At 36.0% G+C, this 9,495-nt stretch overlaps 1 protein-coding gene across 1 annotated transcript; it reads left to right on the forward strand.

The window, feature by feature from the left end:
• The first annotated feature begins 1,346 nt into the window (after window positions 1–1,346).
• Window positions 1,347–6,120, forward strand: LOC116489963 (photoreceptor outer segment membrane glycoprotein 2). The gene is made up of 3 exons (XM_032188767.1): window positions 1,347–1,927; window positions 4,127–4,373; window positions 5,854–6,120. Exons 1-3 carry the CDS (start codon window positions 1,347–1,349, stop codon window positions 6,118–6,120), a joined length of 1,095 nt encoding a protein of 364 aa, XP_032044658.1.
• The last annotated feature ends 3,375 nt before the right edge of the window (window positions 6,121–9,495 follow it).

Raw genomic sequence — 9,495 nt, forward strand, 5'->3', positions numbered from 1 at the left:
CATTACCTTTTTTAACTGCACTCTACAGGAATCTGCTTACCTAATGTTAAGCCTCATTGCAACTGCGGATCCTTTAGTGGGTAGCATGTAGCTCTACTTCTGGAAGGTTTTTCTGTGGGTAGTTTTCATGCTGTTTTAGCTGATATCAGTTTTAATTAGGTGAAGTTAAGTAGTAGAGCCTACTAGCTTAAAAGCAACTACGCACGAATAAAGCTACCTATACTTCCTTTCCCCACATTTACAGGATTATATTTTATTATTTATAAATGTTATTGTATTAGTAGAACTAGATCCACAAAGATGTGTATAATCATATAAATATGTAAATTTGTATAATATAAAATCACTCTAATGAAAATTACTAAGTAACACAGCCATGCTGAGAGCAATTTTTGGGGGGAGTACAGAATGTTGAGCTCCATTTTCTTGCATGCATTAAGGAAAGGCAATTGCAAAGCATCAGAAGCTGTGAAGAAGGGTAAAAGTTCATCACTTGATCCTGAGGTACTGCAGCATAGTTCTAAATCCACATCATGTGGATTGAAAACGCATTGTCTCTAGCACTAACAGGTTTTATATCTTGGATGTAAAGCAGTTATTAGTTGCATGTACCTGTGACTTTGATACAATTGAATAGGCGCAAAAGAGAAGTTAGTAGTAGTCTTGCAGAAACCATATGATACAAAAGTAAGATAAAATGTTGGGAAAGATGGTTTCTTAGGTTGGCTAATAGCTGGGGAAAATAAGATAGATGATAAAATGTCTAAAAACACACATAAGATACTGTGTTTCTGGTGCTATTCCCCACACCCCCAGAGTCCCTGAAAAAAGGGTTATGTGGTTATGCTGTATTTGCTTGTTCAGCTTAGCAGCTTTTAAACTTAAATATGACCAGGACACACTAGTCTACAAATGATAAATTCCTAGAATCATCAAGAAAATACCAGCAATGAGAAGAAGAGAAAGACAGCAGACTAGCTCACTTTTAGATGTCTTAAAATTCGCACAGAAAGTTGCTCTTTAGACAAAAGTCCATAGGAGGGCAGAGTTCAATAGTCCTACGGTTCACTTGTTTTTTAATTGCTACAGTCAGCTCTTAGAATTATTTTTCTAAGAGATTGATGTTGTATGAAACTTAAGCAAGATGTGGAACATACTCTTGGCATATCTCAGAGTGCGTGAGGCTGTACAGGAAGTTCTCTGTAGGCTCTATAAATACTCAGTCAGACAGACAGTAATCTCTCTCTCTCTTCTTCAGATTTCTACTGCATGCCTTGGATACATGCTCCTAAGCAGATTACGGGCTTTCCTTGACCTACGCTTCTTTTCCTAATGCTGATCTGACTATGGCTGTCCTCAAAGTAAAATTCACCAAAACTAAGAGGGACAAATTGGCTCAGATCCTATGGATCCTCAACTGGGTTTCTGTAGTGAGTGGGATCATTCTCTTCAGTCTTGGCCTCTTTCTGAAAATAGAGATCAAGAAGCGCAACGAAGTGATGGCAAAAGGAGACATAAACTCTGTCCCCAACATGCTGATCTCTGTAGGGGTCATAGCATGTATCATCAACTTTCTGGGTGGCAAAATCTGCTATGACTGCTCAGATGCCAACAAGTTCTCTCGGTGGAAACTAGTTATGCTCCCATATATCGTGTGTACCTTCTGTTTTACCTTCTGCATCCTGATGGGTGCTCTCATGTGCTATACCATGAGGAATGAACTGGAAGAATCTCTCTATCTGGGATTGAGGGATGCTATTAAGTTCTATAAGGACACTGACATACCTGGAAGATGTTTCTTAAAGAAAACAGTGGATATGTTGCAAATTGGATTCCAGTGCTGTGGAAACAATGGCTTTAGAGACTGGTTTGAAGTTCAGTGGGTATCTGCTCGTTACCTGAATATGGCTTCCAAGGAAGTTATGGAGTAAGTATTTACTAGTCTTGATGGAAAATTCTAGGGAAAAAAACCTCCTTCAACATGAATTTGTATTGAACAGAAAGTATGTAACAGTAGTGTCAGAAGAACTTGAGACATATCGACTTTAAAAAGAATACAAGACGGCTTGTTTTCTGCCAGATGCCAAAAATTCAAGCAGTGTCTTTTCCTCCTTACTAAAATGACACCCTGTGGTTAGGAGACTTTTCTCAAAGATCATTCTGAATGACTGCTAACAGGGCTACCTCAACAAGAGCTAACGTTTCTGTGATCATAGGCATGTTCACACTCTGGTGCTTTAATTAATGCAACAACTTTTAGTAAATAATAGCAGAAGTTAATAGCAGAAGTGACACTTTTTCTAGACCACTGTTACAGTAGTATCCTACTGTAAGGACAAAGGTAAAATGTACTACCTTGTATTTCTGTGAGCCACGTAGAAACAGCAATGTTTTGCCATGGGTCTTAAACTCAGATTTCATCTGCAGGGTCACCTGTGCTCTGCCTTCATTTTGGAAATATAGTCATTTAATTTTTGCCCCATACAGACAGAAGACATCATGGAAAAGTATGCGAAGGAAATAATTATACTGCAGAATTTCTTTTACTGCATATAAACTAGATAATCCCATCTTGATTACTAAAATCAACGTTGGTGCTATGTAACCAAATTATACTATGATTTCCAAAATCTAGTAGTAAAACATTTCATATGAAACCACTAGGATCAAAGTCCAGCTTGTAACATTCTGAAAGGAAGCAGAAGAAACCAAGTATTTTTCTTGGTTTCATCTTGTACTGTATGTCAATTAGTACTTTGTAGATTACTAGGCAAAGCTGAAAATTCATACTTAACTCAAAAGGCATCTCTGCAGAACTGAACTTTTCACCTTCTTTCATAATCCTCTTCCCTCTCCTCTTGTATTTCTGCATTACCAACATCACAGCGTCACAAGAAATTGAGTCAGTCAATGGAAATGGTATGAGGATGAAGCAGTTTACAGCAGTACAATCCTATCATTGCTTTAGTTAGATAAAAAACATCTTTTTTATATAGTCTCATAAGCAAGTTCTGCTTTACAATGCCATATCTGAATTACAGCAATTAATAGTGGTTAATGTCTCGTTCCAAACAAAAGGGCAAGGGGGGCATACTTAATTCTGCTTTCTGTGGACTATATGGGCTTTTTTTTTTTTTTTTTCCCTCCAGTTGCTGTTACCAGGCCACAAAGTGAAGAGCTAGACATTAAAAAAATGGAGGAATTAATGCCTAACTTTTCCTAGGTGGGAAACAGCAGATCTTTATTTATTTGGAAATATCTTTAAAGAAAATATTCTTGACAGAAAATTACACCAAACAAAAATGAGAGAGAGAAGGCCCACAGCAATAAAGTGAAGGTGATTATTCTGCCATCTCAGGACAGCCACAAATTCTGATATTCTTTTCAGCTTATGTTTCTTTTGAAGGATACATTTAGTCCCCAAATGCTGGAAGAACACTGTACCACAGTGATCATTGCTTCTTGTTTACCTGAACAGCTTCTGTGATGCCTTCCTGCCTTTTAATTTTGGATATCTGTATCAGAAAAGGAAACTAAGATTAACAACTGAGGACATCTTGCAAAACATTAAAAATTCTATTAGGAAATAGTGAAAGCTGGGTATCTGGGATTAGGTTGTCTTTCATATATTCTAGCCAGTGGAGAATTTCTAGTGATTCTCTAGTGATTCCTGTGGCATGTATAATTGTTCTTGCATTAGCTTCTCTTTCAAAATGCTTGCACTCAGAATCAATCCAGAAGTAAAGACACAGGGTTTCAAGCACTGTAACTTCCATTATTGTTTTGCCAAGACAGACAAATTCTAAAATTGTTTTTAATATTCTCAGCGGAAAGATGTCTAAAAAGACATCATCTCCATAAACAACAAATCTGCAACTTACACATACAATACCAAAAATCAAGAGATACCGCACTGATCCCACACATAAAAATACTGCAAATAAAAAATTTAATTTTCCTGCAGTGAGCAACATTTCCAGTTGCAGATACATTCTCATTTTCCTTCTGTTACATTGGAGAGGCCCGCATTGCAGCAGACTTTCATGACATCCTTTTAGAAAAAATATGGACACATTCTGCTGCTGCCACCAGATTTATAATGCCCAAACTTTCTATCCTATTGCAGCCGTCTAAAGAGTAATGTTGATGGGAAGTTCTTGGTGGATGGAGTACCCTTCAGCTGCTGCAATCCAAGTTCCCCACGGCCCTGTATCCAGTACCAGCTGACAAACAACAGTGCTCACTACAATTACGATTTCCTGACAGAGGAGCTCAATATCTGGGTGAAGGGGTGCAGAGAGGCCCTGCTGGATTACTACACAGCTATTATGAGATCCATTGGTATTGCAGCATTGCTTATTTGGTTGTTTGAGGTAAGTTTTATAAAAACAGTCTGTGTCAGATGCATCGGACATGCTTGCTTTCTGGGATGGGAAATAACAATGGTGTTATACCATAATTATACCACAACTATGGTATGACGAGTGTGAGAAGCACCTCAGTATCTAGAACAAGTCCATCAGCACTTCAGGAGTGTTGCAGGGCTTTCTCTAGTACAGTTTCTCAAAGACCAGAGTAGAAGCAAATCTATTGAAGATGAGAACTATTAGAAACGATTAACATGATTCTGTACGTTTACAGAGCTTTTTTCAACAGACTATGGCACATTGACTTTCCTGAAGCATTTACAGGACCAGATGCAGGATAACACATGCAGTAACGCAACAGCAAAGGAAATTAGGTGGAAGGCATAAGGTTGTTTTGAGGCAGTTTTAGGAAATAATATCAGAAATGTGAGGCAGGCCTTTGGTGAATACATCAGTTTTATTTACAGTAAGAATTACGCATAAATATTAACATCTCAAAGCCTCCTTTCTATATTACATTGCTTTACCATATAAACAGTACTTGCAAACATGGGATACATTTTAGATACAGATCAGATTGCTTATTATGCAGTCCAAATTAGCATATCACAAGCAAGCATACACACCTTCAAAGGTGCAGTCTTTCTACTGACACCCGTAAAAAAAAAAAAGCTGTCTGGATATTGTAATCTGCATGCAATGCAGATAACCCCAATGGCATAGGCTAAAATACTGTTTCTTCTATTTTTAATAATAGCTAGATTTTCCTGATTATTACTCTATTGCATAAATATTAATGCTATTTAAAATAGTTTGCCACAATAGTCCTTAGGCAGTGCTAGATTGGGCAGTGATGGCAAAAACAAGAGATATTTGGCAGCACAGGAAAAAGCTGCAAGCCTGCTCTGTGCTCCTTTCAGTGTTGACAAGCTGAGCACACTGAAAGCACAGCTTTTCCCTAAACATATACTTGAGCCTCTTCTGTAGGGCATCCTTCTTCATTTATGCATTAGCATGTTGGACACATATAGCTTACGCAGGAATGATTAAAAACCTTCAAGACAATACTGATTTAATGAAGGTCAGTGGGAAAAGTTCCATAGAAATCAACAGACAAATTTTTGTTTTTTTTTGTAACACCTCCCCTCCCTAATGACCTATGGCTCCATTAAGTGATCATTCATTTTATGACTAGTCTCTGAGCCTGCAGCATTCCGATGTATTTCTAAGTATTTATACACTAATAACATGCGAGTGGGAATGGTACCTGAAGAATGGAAAGAAAAAAGCCTCTACATGGTATTTTTCATTCTAAAATACGTAATTAACTGGGAGACTGGTTAGCTCTAACGCTGGGATAAAGAATGTATTTATTTCACTCAATATTAAATAATAGGCCTGTAAATACACAAGTCAGAAAGCAGACTTTGTGGTAGGATCAAGGCTGTAACTTAAGCTCTGTTTAACCACTAATCTTTTCTTACAGCTCTCTGTACTTACTGGTGTCCGGTACCTACAAACAGCAATGAAGAATGTTCTTTTGCTAGGAGACCTGGAGGGTGAATCAGATGGTTGGTTACTAGAAAACAGTTTTGTGGAAACAGCCAAATACAACATTAATATCATTAAGAACCTTGGCAAAGCCAACCAGATCTCCACTGTCTCAGGCCTGAATGATCCCAACATTGATGTTCAAAACACAAACTGTGGCAAAAACGATGTTGCAACAAAATCTATCCCTGCAGCTAGCTAGACAATCCATTCAGAGAAATCATGTCACAAGTGTTGCTTTGCTGTATCACAATCTTTGATACAAGGTTTTTTTTGTTTGTTCATTTGTTTTGTTTTGTTTAACTTGTGGGGAAAAGAGAAAAAGTGATATGACAACCGACAAGAAGATAAACTGGTCATAGGAACAAAATACTGATACTTCTTTGGCCAGGTGTATTTTCTCTTGTGAAATCCTTGATTTTCATACCTGCACAAAACAATCTTTTAAAATTTTCCCACTTTGTCTCTTCCAACTTAGATATTTCTGTCATCTGAATATGTCAGAATAATGATTATGCACAAAAAAGACTATCAGTTTGGATATCAGACTGTTCCAGATAGGATTGGTTTACTTTATATCAACAAAGTTTGTCATTATTGACACCTGTATTGAAATCCCAGCAGCAGGGAAATTTCAAAAGAAATTACTACATTGGATAAAAAGAGATTTTTTAAAATAGCAAAAACTGTAAAATGAAAACTGTGTTTAAAAAGTCCGTATTAGGATACAAATACATGTATGTTGTTGCCCTTCTAAAAACTTAATAGCTACGTGAAATTGAGTTAAAGCCAATTTAAGTTCATTAGTAGAGTGTATTTGACTTTAAAAAAAATGAAGTACTTCTAAATTTTTCCCTATAGTTTAGAGAAAGCCAACTGCCATACATCTCCGGAAAGCTAGTGGGTGCTTCTAAGAGAGCTATTTCCCTCTGCTCAAGAAAACTAATTGACAGCTCATGCTAAGTTTATGAAAATTCCAAGTACAATGTGCTAACACACATTTAAAGAAGAGCAAATACCTGATACAAAACAAATGCTAATGATCCCTGATGTTCAAAGAGCTCAATTTCGAAAGTAGTTACATAGATCCATAGGCTCGAACACAGATTATTTGGAACCAACAAAGACAAAGACAGATTGAAAGCTCTCACATCATGTTCCAAGGATAGCACTCAAAGTTTTTACGTCCATGTATGCAGCAAAAGCATTTCTATACTTGTAGTTACAGGATATCATATGACTAATTCATCATTAATGGTATGATTGTAAGCAGAAAAACATACAGATACAGAACAAAGGATAGCAGACCATATAAAAAATATTTCTTGCTAACTGATGTGAATAATACATTGCTTGAATATAACTTTGGAAAGCTTGTGCATTTTTTGTATATAATGAAGTAAAAGGAGTCATCCTGTCACAGTGATACTCAAAGCAGAACTACTTTGCTTTTGCAATCATACAAAAATAACAGTAAAAATTCCTTTACCTGTCCAAACGTTGTTGTTTTCTGTGACACTAGAATAATGCTTTAAGAATATATTGTAAATAAGCAGTGTGATGGAAAAATCTATGCTGTTAGTCAAGCAAGCTATATGCATGATTGTAATTCCAAATGCAGTCGCATCGCTGCTGAAAAAATTTAGGCCTATATTTAAGTTTGTTAAAAATAAAAATGGACAGATAGGTTCTGTCTGTAGTAGGAACCCATAGCAAAGGTTTTGCAAAAGGCACATGAGAAGCAAGACTGTTAGAAAATAGTTCTCTCTCTGACACTCTCCTAACTTACTGGAAACAGCAGTTTGTGAACTTGATTTGACAAACATTAGATATCTATCAATGTGTTTTAATAGCTCTCTACAGACTTTTTTTCTTATGAATTTGTATAGCAATTTTTTTAACCCATTCATGGTTTTGATATCCAAAATACATCAATGAGCTTGAAATTTTAGTTTCGTACAATTTGATTCTGCATTTCTTGAAAAAGTGCTTGTTGCACTCCATGCTTGTTGCACTCTCTGCTTGTTGACTCCATGACAACTTAATAGGTATCCCCTAATTCTTGCTGTAAAATGCAACCAATAGTCATTCTGTATTTTTTTTCCTCCATGCCATTCCTGATTTTACTATCTTCTATTATAATCTCTCTTGGTCATACCTTTCTAAGTGGAAGAAGCTGGTATTTTATCTTTTATTCTATGGAAATTATCTTTGACAGTTTTTGTAACTCTTCTCCATTAATTAGTTTTAAACAAGTAACACTGCATGCATATAACTGGGGACATTATGAATTAAATAGGTCTTCTGTCCTTTTCCTAAGATTTCCCATTATTTCTTGCTTTTGTTGACTGTTTGAGCACTGAGATGATAGTATTTTTATGTATAGTTCTGTGAAAACGTTAAGAGAATTTTGATACTTGTATAAAGCCCTATTGTGAGATGTCAGTTTTTGCATAAGCTGGTGTATCACTCCTTCAACTATTTCTGAGAGCCAAAAACATTATTTCCACACCAGTCTGTTGTGTTGTTTCTAAGTCTACCTAATGTCCTTAGGCTCAATCCTGACTCCCTTTCTTTCCTATCTTTCAATGTGATAATCATAAAATTTCAAAGAGCTATATTGTAAGATTGTTGTTTTTGTTTGGTTTTTTTTTTTTTTCTGGCTTTTATTTCTCATTCTACTAAGAGAAACCTATCTGTCTCGTGTTCTAAAAAGAGTATTATTTGTCTCATCTTTAGAACTCCTGTTTCTTTCTAGAACATAAAAGAAAATCAACATCAGTGGCTCTGGGAAATGCAATCAAAAAGGAAGCAGGTGTGGTCTCTTGTTGCTGCAGAACACTGAGCACAACAGCTTCCTGAGCCTTACTAGAAGCACTTAAATTAGCTGATACAATACTGGAAAAGAATTAACATAGAAAAAGTCAGTACTTTGAGGGACCACAAGAAAAGGCAGTCATATTAGACAGACTGCAAATTAGACAGACTTTTCAATGGAAGACGATAAAAACACTTTTTTTTTTTTCAGATCAGCAAAGTGCCACATGCTTCAGTCAATAGCAGTCATTTCCTTAGTATGATTTCAGTCCATCTACATTTGGAAAAGCAGCTCTAGACTGCTTAATAAACAAATGGTGTAAGATAATCAGAAATAGCTCAGAGAAGAAAAAAAGAAAAACAGAAATAAGATTTGTTTTCTTTAGGAAAAATTGATTCAAAAAGACTAAGTAGGAATAATAAAAAAATAAAATACTTTAAAAGCAAAGTGAGAAATGGTTCAGCTTGATGAAAATAGTTTTAAGACAGGAAATAAAAGCATGTTATTTTAAAATAATACTCTGTATCTTAGGAAAATGTTCCTGATGGAAAAAACACATTTACCTGTGGAAGCAGATGAAACTTGACATCCTGTGCCATTTAAAATCTCTCTAGATTGTCTATTTAGCTTGCAGAATTATAACAGCTGTGAGCTTACTCCTTTGATAACTCTCTAGTGGAGGTCCCTATTTGTCAAGAATCTGCTCTGAAAAATAGATTCATAAGAAGAGTGAATTAAAATGATTATCTAGACTGAGTA

This window comes from Aythya fuligula, chromosome 5, assembly GCF_009819795.1.
Source record: "Aythya fuligula isolate bAytFul2 chromosome 5, bAytFul2.pri, whole genome shotgun sequence".
NCBI lineage: Eukaryota > Metazoa > Chordata > Aves > Anseriformes > Anatidae > Aythya > Aythya fuligula.

Excerpts from the sequence above, each read along its gene's own strand:
- LOC116489963 (XM_032188767.1), top strand. The coding sequence starts at position 1,347 with ATGGCTGTCCTCAAAGTAAAATTCACCAAAACTAAGAGGGACAAATTG. Across the intron at positions 1,928-4,126 it reads GCTTCCAAGGAAGTTATGGA|CCGTCTAAAGAGTAATGTTG; the intron begins GTAAGTATTTAC and ends ATCCTATTGCAG. Across the intron at positions 4,374-5,853 it reads TGCTTATTTGGTTGTTTGAG|CTCTCTGTACTTACTGGTGT; the intron begins GTAAGTTTTATA and ends CTTTTCTTACAG.